This window comes from Vigna unguiculata, chromosome 11 (assembly GCF_037176805.1).
Source record: "Vigna unguiculata cultivar grain cowpea cultivar isolate G323 ecotype 2 chromosome 11, ASM3717680v1, whole genome shotgun sequence".
NCBI classification, from domain to species: Eukaryota; Viridiplantae; Streptophyta; class Magnoliopsida; order Fabales; family Fabaceae; genus Vigna; species Vigna unguiculata.
The window spans coordinates 37,692,630-37,715,424 of NC_140802.1; the positions used below are offsets into that span (position 1 = coordinate 37,692,630).

Genomic DNA, 22,795 nt, shown 5'->3' on the forward strand with positions numbered 1-22,795 from the left:
TAAAAATAAACATATAATTTTTTTAACACAATTACATTAATTGTTTTTATGTGTCAATGTGTTTCATGCTATTATTTGAGTTGTTTACACCATTTGACGGACGTATTTCCGCTTCAATGTCAGATGGAACACGTGTTTGACACATGAAAAAAATTAATGTAATTTAGTTAAAAGGACTATACCTATTTATTTTTAAAATTTGAGGATCAAAACATATAAAGTTTTAGACAAATACAAATTCAAATTTCGTATCAAAATTCAAGAACTAAAAACATATTTAACCCAAATATAAATCAATAAAATATGCGCTATTTTTTCTTATATATTCTAACTTTTTCTAACTTTATTAATGTAAAACTTGAACTTTAATTATATTGAAGACACGTACCATCTTTATTTCTATAGCAACGTGTAGGTGCATAATTAAAATCTGTGGTAATTGTTAGTGACAATGACTATGATTAGTTCCGGTACTAGTCTATTGAAAAATACACATTAGCTAGAATAAAAAGGTTCAAAGAACTATAAGATAAACAAAAAAAAAAAGTTAAGAGAGACAAAATCCACCGTAGGAAATGAAGTGGGTTTAGATTTTGGATCCAAATCACGTGTCATTTATATATTTCATATTGTGTTCTACCAATAAAAAAGAACACCTATACTAAAAATTATTTATTTATTTATTTATTTTTTATTTCCATCCTCTTTAACCATTATTAATGACAAACAAATAAATATTTATTTGACTAATTACAAATCTTTTTTCAAAAAAATATGAGACACTGGGTACCCTTGGCATGCATTGAAATGAAAACCTATAGAGAAAATGGAAGGCGACAAAGGGTGTTTTCAGTGATGAAGATGAGTGAAGCTAATAATAATGGTGATTTTGCGGTGAAATAGAAGACACGAGTAAAGGTGTTGTGTTTGTTGTAAAAAAGCTTACCTTAATCAACGTTTAATCACTTCAACAGCTTGCTAAAATTTTTGTCCGTTAATTATTAACTTTGTTTTGAGATGTGACTTGAAAAAATAAAAAGATAAATGAGATTCAATGAGTTACTACAAGACATGGAAATGGACATGCATGATCTATAATTTCAATCATAGTCTCTTTTCAAATTTAATTTTGTTTTCGAGCAAAATTTGATTACTAATATTAGTTTTTTTCTGAAATAAAGACATTGACATTTTATATTCCTCCAACATCTTGCTCCTTTAATAGGCTAATTTAATTAAAAATAATATTTTTTACGATATGATCATCTTTAGTATTATCAGTGATACGCGCCTTTTTTTTAATTTTAAAATAAATATAAATATTTTTTAAAATTTTATTATACATATTTATTTATTTATTCTAGTTTAAAAATATTAATTTAAAAGAAAAATTAATGAATTCAATTGTCTGATACTAGTGTTAAAAACATCCCCTAAAGATGTTTTTATCTGTGTGTTAAAAAAAAGAATTTTTGTTTTCTTTCAATGTAATTTTGCATTTTATTTACAAGGACCAACCAACTAAACATAAGTTATATTTATTTGACGTACTACTTTGTTATTTTCCATGTCGAAACTAATATTTTTGCTTGAGAATAGAATGTTTCCTTATCTATAACTACGTATAAAAAGATACTTTATTTTAGAGTTGACATTTCTATTTTTAATTTTATTTTTTAATAAATAAATTTTTTAAATTAAAATAATTATTTTATTAATTTTATTTTTTAATAAATAATTTTTTTTTAAATTAAAATAATTATTTTATCAATTTTACCTGTTTTGTTAAATTTATTTGTTTCATTCATTTATAGATAACCGTTTTTAAGAAACAATTCCAATACTTTTAATAAGTAAAAAATATATAAACAATGAAGCGATAAGAAGTAAAAGAAGCAGAAAGAATATGAAAAGTTTTTACACTAGATTGACTTTACTTCCATCCATATTGAGTTTCAATCCAAGTAATCTTAACTAGAACATTGTTACATTATCACTGAAAAACAAAGTTTTATATACATTCCGCATGTATATCCAACTAGCTCAAAAACTGAAAATTTAACAAAAAGAATATCATAACAAATGTAAAATTCTAATATAGATATATACACAAAAGTTAGGTGTTACATCAAATTCTATAAGAAAAAGAAATGGAATCATGCAACCTTTTATGCAATTGAAATAAAATAAAAAAGTAATATCAAAGAAAAATATTTTAAGAAGTTGTGTAATCTTTAATTAATAAGATGTTCTCTTAAAAGTATGTTTTGAAGCTAAAAAGATAATGAAGACTGTATTATAAATGTGTTGTTTGAAAATCGAAAGAAAATACAGTTGTAAGTTTTGAAAAACAAAGTTAATCAATTATTATAAGAAAAAATAGATTATTTTGTCTCAGAGTGGATCTAAAAACACTTCGGAGTTACATAGTCATTTACTGTAATCGATAATTATTATTTGTGTATGTAGTGTTTTGAAGATCAACCAAATAATAAAATATTAAATTTTAAGATAACCAGTCATCTAACTTGTGACCATTAATTATGAACTGAGATAATCGATTATATTATTCTTGTTAATAAACTTTTATAAGGTAACTCGTTTTATAAACACTTTAAATGTTTTGTGAAATAAAAATATCTTGTTTGAATAATTTTTTTTTAAACAAATTGAAATTCTATTTCTTCTCTTCATTTCACTTTTTTGGCTCAGCCTCACTCAAGATATATCTAATTTATATTCATATGAGACATCATCAACTTCTCTAAGATTAATGTGTCATTGACTCAACATTGTTTAAGGAGTTTTTCTAATAGTTTAACGAGGTTAATCCTCTTTAAGATTTTGAAAACATTTGTTTTTGCAAAAAGCATCCCTAGCTGATGTAGGATTATTATCAAGCCTTCATCACTACCATTTCTCTAGACTAATATTTTTGGGGAAAAAAATGAAGATAAATGTTACAAGAAGCTGTGAAAATATATTTTCCAAGAAAAATATGTTTATACTAAAATTAAAAAACTTTAAAATATATTTTATATTGGGGTGTCAAAATGGAGTGTGGTCCATGAACCATCCCACCAACCCCTCAAAATAAACGGATTGGGTTTAAAATTTTAACCCATCAGTCTATTTGGACGGTTTCACTTATACCGTCGAATTGACAGACCAAAGGTGGGTCACTATTGATTGTTAGTCCATTTTATTATCTTTAATTAAAAATTAAATAATTAAATAGATTAAATTTTCTGTATTATATTTTTGTAAATATGTAATACTATTATAATTTAAATCATTAACACTTATAAACCAAGTTTCAATTATTAGTTATTATAAAGTAATTTGAGATGTAAATATAATAATTATTTTAATTTATCCAATTAAAAATATTAACTAATCAATTAAATTTTAAAAATATTTAATTGATTAAATAAGCTTTAAATATTTATTTATAATTATATATATGAAAAAAAGTGACGGATCAGCTCGTCGACCCACCATTTGATGGGCAGGTTACAATTCCTGATCCATTTTTTTTATGGTCGGTTAGTCCAACTCAATCTGTTTTTGACGGATCAGAGACGAGGGTAGAACAAATCTTGTTTTGTCACTCTTATTTTATATTAAAATAATTACTCTATATATTTTTAAATTCAATGTTTAAGAAATCCAAATATCACTTATATATCACAAATGCTATCATAGATAAATTATTTTTGACATTACCAACCTCATCCCCAATTCAGATTTATTTGAGGCCAGAACTTAATCCTTAGGTTGTCAACAAAAGGGCTAAAACATTATCTGAGATTTAGACATCTCAAATCCAAAGCGAAAGCGATGCTCTTGTATATAAGGGTAGGATGATATAGTCTTGATGAGGGTAGATTTGATGTTTAGTTTTTAATGGGTGGATTTCAAAGATGACTTTTGATTTTTATGTTCATATTTTACATTAGTAATGGTAACTTTCTTCAAACTTTATTATGAGATGAGCTAAAGTATCTTTTATAAGGTGATGCATTGAGTCATAAGATGAAGACATATATGTATTATTTATTAAGGTGATTCATTGATATTTTTGTGTGATAGCATGTTTGAAAATAAGACTTATACTCTCGTTAATGTTTTATTTAGTTATTGATATATATATATATATATATATATATATATATATATATATATATATATATATATATATATATATATATATATATATATATATATAAATATTCAAGTGTAGCAAACTGTTAAAAGAATTTTAGCCTATTCTATTGTGTGTACAATGAAATATAATTTGAATTTGAATTTTTATGTTTTAAGCTTTTAATTTTAATTTGTTTGGATTTTTTTATCAATTAAAGATTATATTGTTAATCTATTAATATTTAAGATGATAAAATATTTATTATTCATAATATAAATTTCTTTTTTCTTCATTCTCTTTTTTATAATTTATATTTAAGCTTAGAAATATTTTTCATAGACCCAAAATCTAGGTATTGCCATTTTAAATCCAGTTTTATTAATTTACTAAAAAAATTGAAATTATTTTTAAATTTTACAAACTATAAAGTAGAATTTTATTTGAGTATTTACAAATAAATAGACTAAAAATTCTAATTATTTCTACTTATTTACGAGTGTTATATATTTTTTTATCCTTCACGTATATGAAACCGGTGTATTAAATATATTAAATAAGTTTGTCTAATGAATAAATTATATTTTTTTAGGTCTGCCTTGGATCCACAAGAACCCACAACTTGAATAATAATTCAAACGACAATTCTGTCAATTTTAAATAAATTGATTTTTTTTTTATTTTATTTGTTAAGATAAAGTTTATTAAATCAAAATTACCAAATTAAAATTTACCAAACTAGAATCTAACAGATTAAACGAAATTCATTTTTATTTGATTACTGATGTAACTTTTCAGTTTAAATTTTTTTTCAGTTTCAAGTTTGCAAAGCCTATGATGCAAACTGTGCACATTTAACTAATCAAACTTGTAAAATGGCTATATAATAATAAGAAATTTAATAATCTAGAATCTAATAATGGACAAGTGATCAAAACTAGGGATGGCAACGGGGCGGGGCTGGGACGGGTTTCGCTATCCCATACTCATCTCTGCATAAAAAAAATCATCCCCATCCTCATACCAAACCCAACGGGTATCAAACTTTTGTCTCATCCCCATCCCCACCGGATAACGGGTATAATCTCGTACCCATACCCGTACCCATGTTCTAACTACTTTAATATTAATTTTTATAAAAGAAAAAAAATTACAGTAAAGAAAACATAACATTATCAAATATTCAATATTAGGAGGATGATTGTTTCTTCCATATCAAATAAATTATATTTGTCTACATTTTAGATTAGAATACCAAATAAAATTTTATAAGAACCAAAACATTTATTAAATTTGTAAACTACAACATTGATGAACTTAGTTGATAAAATTAAAAAATATTTTCTAATGAATATCTTTTTTATACACTAATAAAAGTTATAATACCTCACTTGATCAAAATGATACAAAAAACAAATAATAAATATAATAATAAAATTTTGACATAGATTTTATATCTTTTGAACTTCAATATACGTTGGATAGTGACAAGAAAATATTCATAGCAATTACATTAAATTTTTATATTGTAGTAAATAAAAGGTTAAAATACATTTTTGGTCCCAATTTTCGTCAAGTTTTTTCAAATAAGTCCTAATTTTGGTTTTGTATTCAAATAGGTCCTTATTTTCGTCAATTTTGTTCAATTGGGTCATTTTTTGCTAACACTGTTTAAATCATTGACGACCATGAACAGTGACTGTCACGTGTCATTTCGTGATTTTTTTGAATTTTTTTTTTAAAAAAAAATTAAATTTTTTTTTAAATTTTTTTTATTTTTTGTAAATGTACACCTGTCAACCCAAGAGCGTGTCACGTGTCACTTCGTGATTTTTTTGAATTTTATTTTATTTTTTGAATTTTTTTAAATGTCCACATGTCAACCTAGTAGTGTGTCACGTGTCAAAGTCAATATTCTATATTCAAAGATGTGACCAAATTTAATTTTTATATCAAAGTTATAATGATGTGAATTTTAATATATTATATAAAAATATTTAATAAAAAATGTGAATTTTAATATACAAATTAAATTTGGTTTTAATTTGGAGAGGGACCAAATTGGTTAATGTTAACAAAAATTGGGACCTAATTGAACAAAAATAACAAATATAGGGACCAAATTGAATTTAGAACATTGCCTTGACACGTGACACGCTACTCGGTTGACACGTGGACATTTGAAAAAATAAAAAAAATTTAAAAAAATTCAGAAAATAATTCAAAAAAATCAAAAAAACCACGAAATGACACGTGGTACACTCTTGGATTGACACGTGTACATTTAAAAAAATTAAATTTAAAAAAAAAATAAAAAAAATAAAAAATTCAAAAAAACCACGAAGTGACACGTGGCAGTCACTGTTCATGGTCGTTAATGATTTAAACGGTGTTAGCAAAAAAGGACCCAATTGGACAAAATTGACGAAAATTGAGACCTATTTGAACACAAAACCAAAATTATGACTTATTTGAAAAAACTGGACGAAAATTGGGACCAAAAAGGTATTTTAACCTAAATAAAAGTTATTTATACAATTAAAGTGAAAAAATTACGGTATGATTAATAATGAGTTATAAAATAACAAATAATTAGATAGAATATATCAAATATTATTCTACAATAAAAAATAAATAAAAATATTAAAAAACTAACAACTGTGTGTTTTAGAAATAATTTGAGAGACTATTGAAAGAAATCGCACAAAGAAAATAAGTGTATAATTAAGGTATGATAAGATGAAAAATACTTTAGAGAACTAATTATTAAATTATGTTTGAAGTCGTTAAAATTAAATATAAATATATTAGTGACCAAAAAATTTGTCATCAAATTACAAATAAATTAGTAATTAAATTGGTCACTAAATCAAGTACCGATTCGATCATTGAATCGGTCACTAATTTAATCACTGATTGAGACAATAAATCAACTACTACCACCAATGACGAAAAATAGTGACTGATATGGGTTAATGACTAAATTAGTCACTATTTCATGTTTTTCTTGTAGTGAAATATCATGTATTATTCCTAAATATCATTATATATATATATATATATATATATATATATATATATATATATATATATATATATAATTTTAACCACTTCAAACATAATTTAAAGTGAAAAATTACAGTATGATTAATAATGAGTTATAAAATAAATAAAAAAATTAGATAGAATATATCGAAATATTATTCTACATGATGAAAATAATAAACAACAAATAAAAATATTAAAAAACTAATAAATGTGTGTTTTAGAAATAATTTGAGAGACTATCGAAAGAAATCGCACAAAGGAAATCAAATGTATAATAAGGCATGATAAGATGAAAAATATCTTAGAGCACTAAGGAAACTTTTCAAATATCAACATATATACTCAATGGTTGAAAAGTAACGAAAATTATTTTAATGAAATAAAAGAGTTATTCAAATTAAACAAAAATTAATAATAATAATAATAAGTAAATAATTTTTTTATATTACCTTAAATTATGAGTATAAACATTCTCATGTGAAAGGAAAATATATAATAAATAAAAATATTAAAAAATAATAGAAATATTCAAATTGAGCATAATTTTTTTTTAATTAACATACATCATTCTAACATAATTACATAAAGGTTATGATAAGATAAAAAATATATTAGAGATGCGAATAAATTTCATGACAAACCAAATAATTAAAAGAAATAATATATATATATATATATATATATATATATATATATATATATATATGGTTACTTAATTAATTGTGAATATTTTAATAATTTAAACGAGAATGTAGATATAGCGGGGACGGGTGTTATGGTGGGGATATGTTCATCCCCATACCCATCCCCATTTCCAACTGAAAAAATCGGGGATTCCCCATACCCATATCCATACCCAGTCAATGCGGGGATTCCCCGTCAAAACGGAAACGGGTTCGGACAATATTCACGGGAACGAATTTATTTATCATCTCCAATCAAAACTAATTCATATATACAGCTATTAAAATCATTTTATCTTAAGAAATCTAATTAAAATAAAAAAGACTATAATCTAAATTAAATTATATTATTTTTATCTCACTCTTTTAACATGTGATGTGACTGAAATGAATTTACATAGTTTCAACCAATAAGCTTGTGAGTTAATAAGCTTGTGAGTTGCCTTATCTAATAAAATACCAATTATATTTAAAAATAAAGATATTAGAAAACTATTTTATTAAAATAATACATATGTTATAATTTATACATGAAACTATTATACTTAAAACTATTTTTTTTATTATATCTTAAAGTTTAAACTTGCTTATTTTACTTTTTATTTTTCTAAAGCAAACCAAAATTATCCTCGGACTCAACATAAATATGGATTAAGTGGATGAAAAAGATTTATAAACTGCTTGAGATAAAGAATTTGATGAGTGGATACAGATTTATTAAATAATTATTATATTCAAAAAAATTAGGTTTACAATCATTCTTACTATTTCTGTCAACAATCATTCTATTTATAATAAAACCAATCCTTCTACTGCTATCAAACATTTATGAAACAAATCAAAAGATCCAAAATCGATTCAAAAAATTAATTATAAAATAAAATAAATAAATACTACAAATGGGTTACTAGAAACTCAATTGATCAAACCATGAAACCTAGATAAAAAGTGACTTATCTTATCTATATTAAGAGACAAAATTTTGGATTTCTTTTTTAAACTATAACACGTGAATGAACAGTTCTTCTTCGAAGAAATCGAAACACCAAACTAATAAATTCTATAAAAAAAATCCTTTGGAAGAAAAAAAAAAGAGAGGTACGAAGGGAATGTTTTTTCAAATATAGTAATAATTATATTAAATGTAACTTATGTTTAATTATTTAATTTTTTTATATTATTAAACTTTTTATTAAATATTATATTTATAACTATACATAATTATATATTTAAATAAAATTATATAAAGAAATTAATTATATTGAAATAATAATAACTATTTGTATTATTATTAGTATTTTATTAAAATTAGTAATTATTAATTAACTTATATTCTTTTTACATTATCTTTTTTAAATGGATAAATAAATTTATGAAAGTAAAAAATAAAATTTAGATTTAGTTTAACAAACCAAATACATCAATTAAAGCACAAATATTATAATTAGTTTCATAAAAACATATAATTGTTAAATATTTTGTGAGTTAAAGTTACACGAACATTTATGCAATTAATATATTTTAATTACTAAAAAAGATAAATATTAAAATTAATTAAAGAATATTAGTTATAAATTTAAAATAGTTAAGTGTTTATTAAATTTAATTTTTGGATACAAACATTTACATTGCTATCTCAATTATAATTTTTATTTTAAAAATTTTAAATATTTGAAAAAAGAGTCATATTTATAAATAATTTAAATTATGTTTTTTTACTAAAAGTATAAATTAAAAGGTATAAATTTTTAAAAATCAAATTATATAGTATTATTTAATTCTTTTAATACACGTAGTTATACATGTAATAATATTAAATATAATTAAAATCTTAAAATTCTGATTTTTAGTACTTTTATTTTGTCATTTATTTAAGTTTTATATTTATGATAAAAAAATACATTTTAAAATAGCCCGTGTATTGCACGCGTATAAAAACTAGTTTATAATTTAAAACTAATTTATGATTGTGACTTCTTTCCTTTCTGAGCTCTGACAGGTTTCATATGATCGTGACTTGTGCTTCTGGACGGGGCGAGACGTTGATGTATGTTTTATGTTACATAATATGGGCATCATCCATGGCTCATAAAAAGGTTATGCTCATCATCCATGTAATATTGTCATTGTCAAATCACAGATTTAGGAAACAAAGCCTTTTGAATACACCATGTCCATAAAAAATAAGATAAGATAAATGGCTTAATTAGATAGTAAAGATAGAAAATATAAAGTGATCTTGTATTTCTTTTCACAAAATAAGTTCCTTTTCTGTATTGTTTACAGTTCTTTATGTGAAGACACTTATTTTATATATAAAAAATTAACCATTGTAAAGTTAGTTTTTAATAAGCTTATCTAATTTCCGTAGTTGTCCTAAACACACCTTTAATTTTGTGTTTAACTTAAACGGTGAAAACTGAATGAGTTAGAAGATGAAACAAAAGAAAAAAAAATGATAAAAAGTAAAATTGTTTAAATTAAGGAAAAAAGGTGAAAAATAAAAATAGAAATAGATTTTTTTTGTTGATTTTCTTTGTTGTGATTAATTAAGGAAAAAAAAAGGTGACGAGTAGAAATCATATTTTTTTTTAGATGTGTCCGAAGTTTTAAAAGTTCTTTTTGAGATTTGAACTAAGTAATTTGACACTTTTGAGTTAATCCCTACTTAATAAAATCATAATACTTTTAAAATTAAAGTTATTATCTTAATAGTGTTAGATTAGTTCAATTCGAAGATTTTGCAAAAGAAATTCCTAATCACATACAACAACCAAGACTTTTCATACTTTTTACAATTCCCAGTTGCACATAAACATGTTGAAATCATTTATCTCAAACTTTATCATTAGCCTCAATTTCAATTTTCATTCCAATCCTAATATCAAATTAGTCATACCAAGACATGTTCTACATTCATCATTACTTGTCATATAAAACCCCAAATCCAAGATACAACACAAACTTGTAAATCAAAAATCAATCCCATTTTCAGCATCAATAACCATCAAACATTTTAATTTGGTCATCTAATCATAATTTTAAGTTGTAGAATCAACAATTAAAACAATTACTTAGATAATAATTAAAAGTAGCTTTCCTCACTTAGTTTGACGATTCAAGGTTATCTAAAATGTCAAACTACCTTCAACTCTAAGGGATGCTCTATCTATACATAGAAACATCACAAACATGAAACAATACCATTATGATCATTGATTAATAGAGACTCATATTGATGACTCTAAGGTCACATGCAAACAAGTAAAGTCTACATACCAAGAGAAAGACATATTGGACCAAGAAAAATGATAGAAAACCAACTTATACTATTAGAGATTCTGATCGGTTATCCTTATAGAACTCAATACTCTGATTACAGATACGATTCTTGATCGTCAAACAAATGAGTAAGAAAAAAAACACCTAAAAAAAGTCAAAAAATTTCTAAAAAGTAGTTTCTAAAAATATATGTTTTAAAATAATGAAAATCGTTTATAAAAATTTTCATTTATATAATTCTTTTTAATATTAAAATAATTGAGTTTTATTATTTTTAAATCATTATCGATTCTAAAATAGTATTTTCACTATTTTTATAAATCATCTCTATAAATAAAATTGATTCTTATTTGAGCTTACCATACTATTTTGATAAACTTAATAATGAGTTTTATCACTTCGACTAATATTATCATCGTTAACGAACAAAAAATGTGAAATAATCTTATACAAACATTTAAAAGATTAAATTATCTTTTAAAATTTAAAGGACTGACTAAAAAACAAGATGAGAAAAAAAAGCTAATCAGAATAATTATCTATATCCCTTGTCTTTTACATATATAGCCATATAAAAAAATTATATACCAAGACTTGTTTGTATCCCAGAAAAAGTGAAGTTAGGAAAAAAGAAAAGGGTGAAGAGATTCCATTTTAATCAAGGGATATAAAAGTTAAAAAATCCATAAAAGTTGTGCATGAGAAACATTTCTCATAAATTTGAGTTAAAGGTGTGAAAAGTTAAAATAATACAACATTCATTACGTTGTATTCTTTTTTTTTACCAACAACTCACATTAAAAATGACTACAATAAATTAATTATAAGTATCACATAATTAATTATGAGTTATATATTTTATTTTCAATTTTTTAAAAATTAATAATAATAAAATATAAATAATAATAAAATTACATTTATTAAAAAAAATTAAAACAGTTCAGTTGAAGTGTTAATTACAATTATCATCCATGCTGAAAAATTCACTAAAAACATATGTTTCAACTCAAGATTTCTCTCACAAATAACTCTCAACTCAGAGTTGGTTACAACAAATCATAAAATATCTTATTTAAAAAAATAATTGTCGAACTAACTTTCATAAATACACCAAAACAGTTAGAGAAAATAAGCTAACAGTACTTCACACATCTGAGCTTAACTCTGACAATACAATAGGTAAAGGAAGTGAAAAAAACACACATTCTTAAGAGAAAAACACAAATTATCATCAAAGAGAGACGATGTTGTAGCATAAGATATTCGTAAACTATCATACAGTTTATCGTATCTGACTCTTTAGGACCTTTCGTAAGAATATTTTATTCATAAAAATATTGTTTTTTCTCACTTTGATTTATAAAATTATTTCGCTTAGACTACAATGTCATGTCTGTCATAAAAATGCAGTGAGCAACGACACTTTCTTTATTACTTTATTCTTTTCGCTCTGTTTTGGCTACTCAATATTCTTTCTTTTTCTTCTATAAAAAGCCCCCTTGCATCGTGACTTCGACAACCAGCAACTTCTACGTAGCATCTCTTCTTTCTTCTCCACAGAGACCAGACAACTCAGGCTTTTTCGAAAGAAAAACGCAACCACCAACATGGTTACTTCAGACAGAAACATGTTACAGAACTACGTTCCAGTTTATGTCATGCTCCCAGTAAGTCATGCACATGAACTAGTGTGTTTCTAGGCTACCCGTTAAAACAAATGACTATACACGCTAATTGTATCTTGTTTTGTTGTTTATCTTTCAAACTGCTGCAGCTAGGAGTTGTCACTGTTGACAACGTTTTTGCAGACCCTAATGGCCTCAAAGAACAGCTTTTGAAGCTAAGAGCAACGGGTATTGATGGGGTTATGGTTGATGTGTGGTGGGGGATCATAGAACAAAAGGGGCCTAAGCAGTATGATTGGAGAGCCTATAGGATCTTGTTTCAGCTGGTTCAGGAATGTGGCTTGAAACTTCAAGCTATTATGTCATTCCATCAGTGTGGAGGGAATGTAGGAGATGTAGTTAACATTCCCATTCCCAAGTGGGTGCTCGACATTGGAGAATCTGATCCTGATATCTTCTACACCAACCGTTCAGGCACAAGGAATAAGGAGTATCTAACTATTGGTGTGGACGATAAGCCTATGTTCCATGGAAGAACAGCCATTGAGGTGAACTAAGAGAACTAAAATTATCTTTCTTATAACTAGCATTCTTGTTGTCAACCCCCTAAGAAATTTTGCTACCAAGGAACGTATGAACGTATCATGCGTATATTTGCCTTCCAAAAATTGACCTGGCCTGCTTGATAATCTAATTTTTCCCATTAAAATTAAGAAGTATAGTGTTATTAATACTGACATGCTAAAAAACAAGAAAACTGATTCAGTCTATTTGGTTGAACTTGTCTGTTGTAGGTTTAACTTGTATAATCCTACTCCCAAAAGATGCTAACTAAACTGAATCAGCCTTGCCACTCAATCCTCTTTTCATCAATATCACACGTATGAAGAAGTAAATGTCAAAAAAACAAAAGAAGAATATTCATTCTATAACAATAATTTATTGTGTAACAATAAGCTGGACATGTTTCAGATAGACTTCTACATGTACAGATAGATATGGGAACAATGATCATGATTATCACACAGCATGTTTAAACTTGTTATTGTATGCAGATATACAGTGACTACATGCAGAGTTTCAGAGAAAACATGTCAGATTTTTTAGAATCTGGACTTATTATAGACATTGAAGTAGGGCTTGGTCCAGCAGGAGAGCTCAGATATCCCTCTTATCCACAAAGTCAAGGATGGCAGTTTCCTGGTATTGGAGAATTTCAGGTGAGTCTGGTCTTAGCTTTCAAAACAGAGTTGTTTCTCATCCAATCTGGGATTTGATTATTTGAACAACTGAAACATCATAAGAATGAAATTCTGCAATATGCAGTGCTATGACAAGTATTTGAAGGCAGATTTCAAAGCAGCTGCAGCAAGGGCTGGCCATCCTGAATGGGAACTGCCAGATGACGCAGGCCAGTATAATGATGTTCCAGAATCTACGGGATTTTTCAAATTAAATGGCACATATGTCACTGAGAAAGGGAAGTTCTTCTTGACTTGGTATTCAAACAAATTGCTGAGTCATGGTGATCAGATCCTAGAGAAAGCCAACAAAGCATTCCAGGGCTGTAAAGTCAAATTAGCGATCAAAGTAAACTTCATAGAACCTCAATTAACAGTCTCCTTAATTTTCTACCAGATGATTAACCTAACCTCTGACCATGATGACAGGTATCTGGAATCCACTGGTGGTACAGAGTTGAAAATCACGCTGCTGAGCTTACTGCTGGATATTACAACCTTAATGATAGAGACGGATATCGTCCCATTGCAAGAATGCTGTCTCGCCATCATGCCATTTTGAACTTTACGTGTCTTGAGATGAGGGACACAGAACAAAGCTCAGATGCCAAAAGTGCACCACAGGAGCTCGTAATGCAGGTAATGCAATAATTTTTCGCAAGTTAAAAGCTTGTTCTGCTTCTTAAAGATAATGTCAAGTTTAGATGCTGTATTATAGAGGTTAAATTGCCAAACATGAACACATGACAGGTATTGAGTGGAGGTTGGAGAGAAGACATCCTAGTTGCTGGAGAAAATGCACTTCCAAGGTATGATTCCACAGCATACAACCAAATCATACTGAACGCAAGGCCACAAGGCGTCAACAAAAATGGCCCTCCAAAACTAATGATGTTTGGAGTGACATATCTTCGCCTATCAGATGATCTACTGCAACAATCAAATTATGACACGTTCAAAAAATTTGTGCTAAAGATGCATGCAGATCAGGTCAGCAATTTTTATGCATGTACTTATAAGAAGATATTTTGTTAACTTTCTTCAAATGCATAATTACCTTGAAGATTGCTAATCCTGTTCCCCTATAATTACAGGGTTACTGTGCAGACCCTCAAAACTACAATCATGTCATAACTCCATTGAAGCCATCGGGACCAAAGATTCCCATTGAGGTTCTTCTTGAAGCGACTAAACCAATACCACCATTCCCCTGGCTTCCAGAGACAGATATGAAAATTGATGGCTGATTTCCAATGGTGCTAAGAGTACTTAAATAATCTGCTGGAAATAATAGATACCGTTCAGGATATAAATAAAGCACCCAGCCACCAAAATCAGCAGTATAATGCCATGAAGTAGCAATGTCTAGACATCTAGGCAGTGTTCGCGTGTGTACTTTTCATGTGTGTATTCCTATATATAAAGTTAATAAACTACTTTATCTGTCTCTAACATGTTGAAATATGCTCATGCAACACATTTTGTGATCAACTTACACCAGCGTACGATCTTAGACCCTTCTTATTATTAACCAAATTTGATTAAGTGTTTAAAACAAAATTAATCTTTTGAAAACTATATGGGCCAATCCAAATACTGTAAATTATATCACAAGTACCTTATCCAGGGGAATAAAATCTTATTACAAATTAACTTTCCGTAATAAATAGATTTAGAAATAGTATCTAGATATGAGAAGAATAAATATTTTAGAGCTCAGAACACATGAATAATTAACTTTAGAGAGATCTCTAACTACAGGCAAGTAACAAATTTATGACATATATTAGCAATGATGCTTTGGCATACCACATACCTATGTGATAACGCATACATATTGAAGTTTTATTGAATTTGGGTTTCATCCTATATCGACTTTCATTGCTAATTATTTAAAATTTACAAGACATTATTTTCTTAAAGTCCTTGTCTTCCTCAAGTTTTTGCTGAAAGTGAAACCGCAGAACTAGTTAAAATAAAAGCTTCACAGATATTTGCAAAAAACTATAAGGTTAAAATTTCCGGGTTGGTTAAGAAGATGGGTGGGGGTGTAATATAAGTTTGATTTCACTTAGGTTACATGTACTAGAATTTCTAAGCTGCATTTCTTTTTAATGGTTCATTGCCATCATATTTTAGTTCTCCCTGTACTCCATTATTTAATTTGTCGTTCTTTCTATTTCTGTCGTCTGTTGCTCCTAACACACCTCTTGTATTCTAAAATCCTTCCATTCTTAGGTCTTTCCATCTGAGTTGTCACCATAATCGGGTACTATACTTCAAAAGCATTTTGCTTGTGAATAACAACTATTAGAGAACTTACTTGGCTGTGGCTGTTGTTAGGACTTCTAGAGAAGCACACAGAAAATGATTTAGTGATGAATATATCATATCCATCTATTTTAGCACAAGACAAAACGATTCAGATGTTAAGGTATGATGTCTGGTTGAATGTGAGTTTGACATGCTCGGTACAACAGCAAGGAGGGAGTTGATTTCTCGTGTACAAAGTACTGAAAACTTGAGTTTCTTTTGAACTTAGAAAATTGTCTCCAGATATTGGGGCTTTGAGGCAAAACAAGACACTTCAGATTATGGATAAAGTGCTGATTCATCTGCAATGCTAATGGCGAACTGAAGATGCCACATTTTGTATTGCAATTTCCTTTCATAAGTAGCTTCTTTTTCTAGCTATCAAATTTCCATGGACCAAATTTTGTATTTTCAGTTGAATTTTATCAACTATTTCATCAAACTTCCATCAGCTCACCAATATCCACCACATGAGCATAAGCCATCTCTAAAATGATGGAACCTACTTATATCTCGCATGATAATCTCCCGATCTGTGAGCTTAGAAATCATTTTTATTACTGTGTGGCAATCTCCACACACACGAAGATTCTTGGTTATCCTGATTGTGGTTCCCGGAGCAGTGGTAATAAGGGCAAAAGCAAGTGCCAACCTCTCGCTATGATTCCACAGCATTTTCTCCTTTATTTCCTCCTCAACATCGAAAAGAACTGAAGTAGTGTCAGGTTTGTATCCAGCTTTCTTCAGCTGCTCATTCAAGTCTTTCAATTTCGCGTAAATATCATCCGACTGCTGGTGGGAAGTATCCCCAACAAAAAATTGATGAAACATTTTATTTAGCTCAACAAAACTGTAACTAGGTGCTTTCTTCAATCTGCTTTTTTTCACCAATGCCCTCACATTTTCTACATCCTTCCACCGTCTCTCAGCAGCATAGATGTTGGAAAGGCAAACATAGCCACTCGCTCCATTTGGATTCAATTCAAAAAGCTTCTGCGCCGAGATCTCTGCTAACTTGACATTCCGATGCAATCTGCATGCTGAAAGAAGAGCAGTCCACACATCCTCATTGGGTTCTAATTTCATACTCTGTATAACTGCATATGCTTCATCTAAGTACCCTGCTCTGCCAAGTAGATCCACTAAACATGCATAATGAGTGGGTCCAGGGTCTACATTATAGTCTCTAGTAACTTTATAGAAAATTTCTTTACCCTCATCCACTAATCCAGAATGACTACATGCAGATAAAACTGCAGTGAAAATGCCCTCATCTGGAGTTACATTTGTACCTAACATTTCGTAAAAAATGGAGACGGCCTCTCTTCCCCTCCCATGAATTCCAAATCCAGTAACCATAACAGTCCAAACAGCCAAATTTTTCTCAGGCATCTCATCAAACACACAACACGCACAAATTAAACTCCCACAGTTAGCATACATGCCAATAAGTGCAGTTCCAACAGCTACATTCACTCCATAGCCCCTCTTAACACCATACGAATGAACAGACGTGCCCAACCGCAAAGCCGAGATTTGATTACAAGCCCCAAGCACTGAAATCACGGTCACCTCATCCGGCACTTCACTTCCCTCAACCATCCGACCAAAAAGCTCAAGAACTTCAAAAGCATCCCCACGTTTCTCATACCCGGATATCAAAGAATTCCACGACACAATATCCTTCACTATTAACCCTTCAAATAACTTCCTTGCACAAGATATAGACTCACAGTTGCAGTACATGTCAATAATTGAATTCACTAAAAACCCATTATACACTTTTCCATTCCCACCATTTCTAACAACATGACCATGAATCTCTTTCCCCACCTTCAAATCCATAACATCCCCGCAAGCGGAGAGAAGAGCAAGCAAGGTGGTCCCATCTCCCACAACACCAACCCTTCTCATCTCCCCAAAAATCTCAAAAGCTCCCTGAGTCTCACCATTCTTCACACACCCCGAAACCATGGTGTTCCAAGAAGTCAAGTCCCTGAGAGGCATTTTATCAAACACCACCTGCGCAGCTGCCACGTCACCAAACTTTAAGTACATTGATAGTATCGAGTTCCCCACGTAAACATCCTCCTCCAACCCACCAACTACCACCAAAGCGTGAACCTTTCTACCAATTCCGCGAAGCAGAAGGTCCCCACAGGCCTTCAGGACAAAAGGGTAGGTGAATTTGTCTGGCTTCTGTCCAAAACGCAACATTTCACGGTAGAGAACAAGGGACTTAGTGGGAGAGTGGTGGCAGGCGTAGCCCCTGATCATGGAGTTCCAGAGAAACGAATTCTTTAGCACAATTTGGTCGAAGATGAGTTGGGCATGGGGCATGTGGCCGCAGGCGGCATAGCATGCAGCAAGCTTGGTGGCGAGATAGGTGTTGTGGCGGAGGTTTCCGCCGGTGGTGACGTGTGCGTGGAGTTGCTGGGCTTGAGTTAAGGATTTGGAATTGGAGAAGGATTGCAGCAAGCTTCCACATTCTAGAGAATTGAGGGTGGTAGTGAAACAAGGTTTGGGAAGAAGAGCTGTTACCTTGAGTAGTGACATTGAGATTCAGGATGTTCTTCCATGAATCAAGACAAGAGTACCAGGAGCAAGTAACAGGAATAAAAGTGAAGGATTCTCAGAAAAAAAAAATGAAAAAAATTAAGTACGATTTTTTTGGAGATGCGGGGTATCGATCCCCGTACCTCTCGCATGCTAAGCGAGCGCTCTACCATCTGAGCTACATCCCCATTTGATTTTTATGGTATATATTTATTTATTAATATTATTAAATATATATTTTTACATTTTATCTAATTTTATGACTTAATAGCACTGTTTCATGTCTAACCAACAAAGTATTATTAGTTATAATGAAAAAAAAAAAACTTTGGTGTATTCATAGGTGGGTTAAAAAAAAATTTTTAGTCAAAATTAATTAAGTATTATTTGATTCGATCTATTTGTAAAAGATGATTACAAAATTTTACTTCTTACTTAACTTCTCGAAATACAAATAAAAAATCAATTTTTAAATTTTTAGTTTAAATTCTCCCCTTATTCGTTTATTCCTTGATGACTTTACCTTGTTATTGTTTGTTTCTCGGTTCTCATAGTTATGGCATTTTGTTTTTCTCTTATGAATTGGTAGTTTGATTTTCCTTTTCTCCTTTTGACTTTTGTCCAAGAAATTCTCAGATATTTGCCATGTTTCATCGTTTGAAAAACTCATGAAGGTAATCTCAATTTTCATTAATTAGTTCTTTAAGTCATTAATTAGCACTATTGTTTTGACTTTATTTTATCTTGCTAGATTTTTTTCAATGTTGTTTTCTGTGCGCATTTGGTTATAAAAATAGATGCAGTTTTATTATATTGAAAATCACAAGTCAAAATGTTTTTTTTTTCTTTTCTCCAAAAAAGACAGAATAATAGTTATTCATCTTTACCCACTCATATACCTCAAAAGTTTCACCACAAAATTCTAAACTTAAAGGTACAATTGATAGCATTCTTGTTTTACTAACTTTTCAAGCATATATGGTTCGAGGTAAAACAATAATCTGCACTATAAAGATAGGGGGAGTTTTATTGAGCTTTTAAAAGCTTATAATGACAAAGTTGTTACTTTAGTGTTCAAAAATGGTCCACAATGCAATATGTACATATCTTAAAATTCAAAAAGATTGACGAAATAGTAGGTTGACTTTAAAAAGATTATTTAATAGAATATAAAACTTTTTCGTAAAACTTTTCATTAAGGAGATGATGAATAAAAGGTTTAATTGGGAAATTTTGCTTTTGACTGGATATGAAAAGAAAAGAAAATGGAGTAGTATAAATATATAATAAATGATGTAATAAACCGGAAAGATATTGATTTGGTTTTTACTTATATCTATATTTATATCTATATGTTGTTATTATTTTGTTTATTCAAAAAGTACCTATTTGTATTTTTTAATTTATTTTATAAAATTATTTATAGCTCCTTATTATGATTAGGGATGTTAAAAAAATTCGTATTTCCAGGTATCCGCAGATAAAACCCGCAACGGGTAGGAATTGGATATTAAAAATGGATATCCGCAGTATTTTTTATACTCGCATGTTAACGGGGCGAGGACGGGTATCATAGTATCCGTACCCGTGCATACTCGTACCCGCTATACTCTAATTTAAATTTTAAAAAAATTATTAAAACACTAACACATTTTGAATGAGTTATTTTTTATCAATTAATTTTAAAAAATCTCTATTTATTTGTAAACTGTCATTCAACACCATTTAAATTAGTTATTTTCACTATGTTTAAATTTTATAAAGGTTATGCATTGTATTTTTATTTATAGTTATGGTTAAATTTTTTTATTAATTTTTTTTTTTTGAAAATACCGGCGGGTACTCGTGGTTATCCGACAGATACCCACACGAATATGGATACGGGTACATGACAGATATTTATCCAGCGGGTAGGGTACGGGAGAGCTACTACCCGTACCCTACCCACCTCGTTGATATCCCTAGTTGTGATGTACTTAAAACCTCAAATTTTCATCTTCTGAATTTTTGAATAGCCTAATTCAAATTTTATACTTGACATATCCATGTTTTTATATGAAACAAAAAGTTATAATATATAAAACACTAACAAAAATAAGTATATAAAAAGAATAAGTTAAGACAATAAAATCTTGTTTTGGTTGTCAGGAAAGTAAAATCCATCTTAAACTTGTATTACCTAGAAGTTTCAAGTTTCTTTCTTAAGTCTCAACTTTTTTCATAAACATGTAAAGTTTATTTTGAAATTATACGTTAATAAAAGCAATTAAAAAAATTACTATTCTTTTCTATTAAAACCCTAAATCCTAATTTCTAAATAAAAGCAAGCAAAAGAAACACATTTCTAATCCTAATACAAATTCAACAAATAGAATAAAAACAACATTAATACAAACGGAAAGGAAAACACCCTATTCAAAAATGAAAATAAAAAGATTGGTATACATGAGATTCAAAGAATGAAATTTATCAAAAACTCGCAAGAAGAACTCTATAATATAAAAAGTAAGGACAAACAACGAGTAAAATTAATGACTGAGAAGTCACTAAGAGATAAAAGAAGAAAATAAAATAAAAATTGAAGTAAAAAACAAATAAAATAAGAAAATACAATCAAAATTGAAGTTACATAAAGAAAAAAGAATAATATAAAATGAAAATTGAAGTCACACATATATAACAAGAAAATAGAATCAAAATTAAAGTCACATTGAGATAGAAAAAAAAATCAAAATTGATTACAAAAAAATAATCATCATTTTTTTAACAAAATTATAATTTATTAAAAAAAATTAATTCAATAGATAATATTTTTAATACAAATAAAAATTGACAAACACTAATAATAGTTTAATTAAAATTTATTATCAAACATAAACTTAAACACATATTAGTATCAAATGTTTTTAAGTTTTTTTAGTATAATTTTATGATTAATTTATTAGAGACATATCAGTATCGAAGAAAATTTTAAAACTTTTTTATTAAACATAATTTTATAATTAATTTAATAAAAAATATTAATATTTAAAAAATTCTTTTATAGAAAATATAAAATAAATGTTTTACTTGTTTTATCCGGTGACCCACCTGCACATTGTATATCAGTGTAATTAGAAATTGTGTTACAGTCAATTTTTTTATGAACAAAGTACATATGTAGAAAATCAACAATATCAAATGTAATTGATAAATAAATAACTTGAATTTTTAATTATGGTTCGAAGATCACTTTGTGATAATGTGTATGAAAAAAACAAAAGACAGGTAAACATAATTAGATAATCTTTAGACATAAAAAGAATTAGTGTTCGATTATCATTTGGTGATTTGTTATATATATATATATATATATATATATATATATATATATATATATATATATATATATATATATATATATATATATATATATATATATATATATATATATATATATATATATATATATATAAAGTTATATGCAAAAATCAACCTGTTTCGCTCTTCTTCTTTTTTCTTATATAGCATATATTAAGTCTCTACAAAAATCATAGATGAGCATAAATATTTTCACAAAAACAAAAATGAAATGCTCACTTTTATGCTATAGGTGAGTTTGTTTTCACTTTTTTTTTTTTTGCCAAAACACATATTTCTATTGTTTGTTTGCAATTACTCTTGAAAAAAAAAGTGTTTTTAATAAAAACAAATAAATTTCTACTTTTAACATTTTGTTTAAACAGCTTGTTTTAAAAACAAAAAAATTATGTGTATTTTAAACAACTGCATTATTTACAGAAATTTAAATTGCTTACTTCGGAAATAGTTATTTCAAATTTAACCAAACTTATTCAATATCGTAAATCGGATTGTTTAAATTTAAAATAAATAATTTAAAAGCGTCCCTTTTCAAAAAAAGTG

At 27.9% G+C, this 22,795-nt stretch overlaps 1 protein-coding gene, 1 non-coding gene and 1 pseudogene across 2 annotated transcripts; 1 reads left to right on the forward strand and 2 right to left on the reverse strand.

The window, feature by feature from the left end:
- Positions 1 to 12,590: 12,590 nt before the first annotated feature.
- Positions 12,591 to 15,475, forward strand: LOC114169502 (beta-amylase). The gene is made up of 7 exons (XM_028054676.2): positions 12,591 to 12,824; positions 12,932 to 13,330; positions 13,838 to 14,002; positions 14,109 to 14,372; positions 14,453 to 14,662; positions 14,774 to 15,013; positions 15,118 to 15,475. The coding sequence occupies exons 1-7, from the start codon at positions 12,765 to 12,767 to the stop codon at positions 15,268 to 15,270; spliced, it is 1,491 nt and encodes a 496-aa protein (XP_027910477.1). The 5' UTR covers positions 12,591 to 12,764; the 3' UTR covers positions 15,271 to 15,475.
- LOC114170367 (putative pentatricopeptide repeat-containing protein At3g11460, mitochondrial pseudogene) lies at positions 15,239 to 18,958 on the reverse strand (annotated as a pseudogene).
- A 49-nt stretch (positions 18,959 to 19,007) lies between these two features.
- Positions 19,008 to 19,080, reverse strand: TRNAA-AGC (transfer RNA alanine (anticodon AGC)). Its single transcript has one exon. It is a non-coding gene; the product is annotated as a tRNA-Ala (tRNA).
- Between the last annotated feature and the right edge of the window lie 3,715 nt (positions 19,081 to 22,795).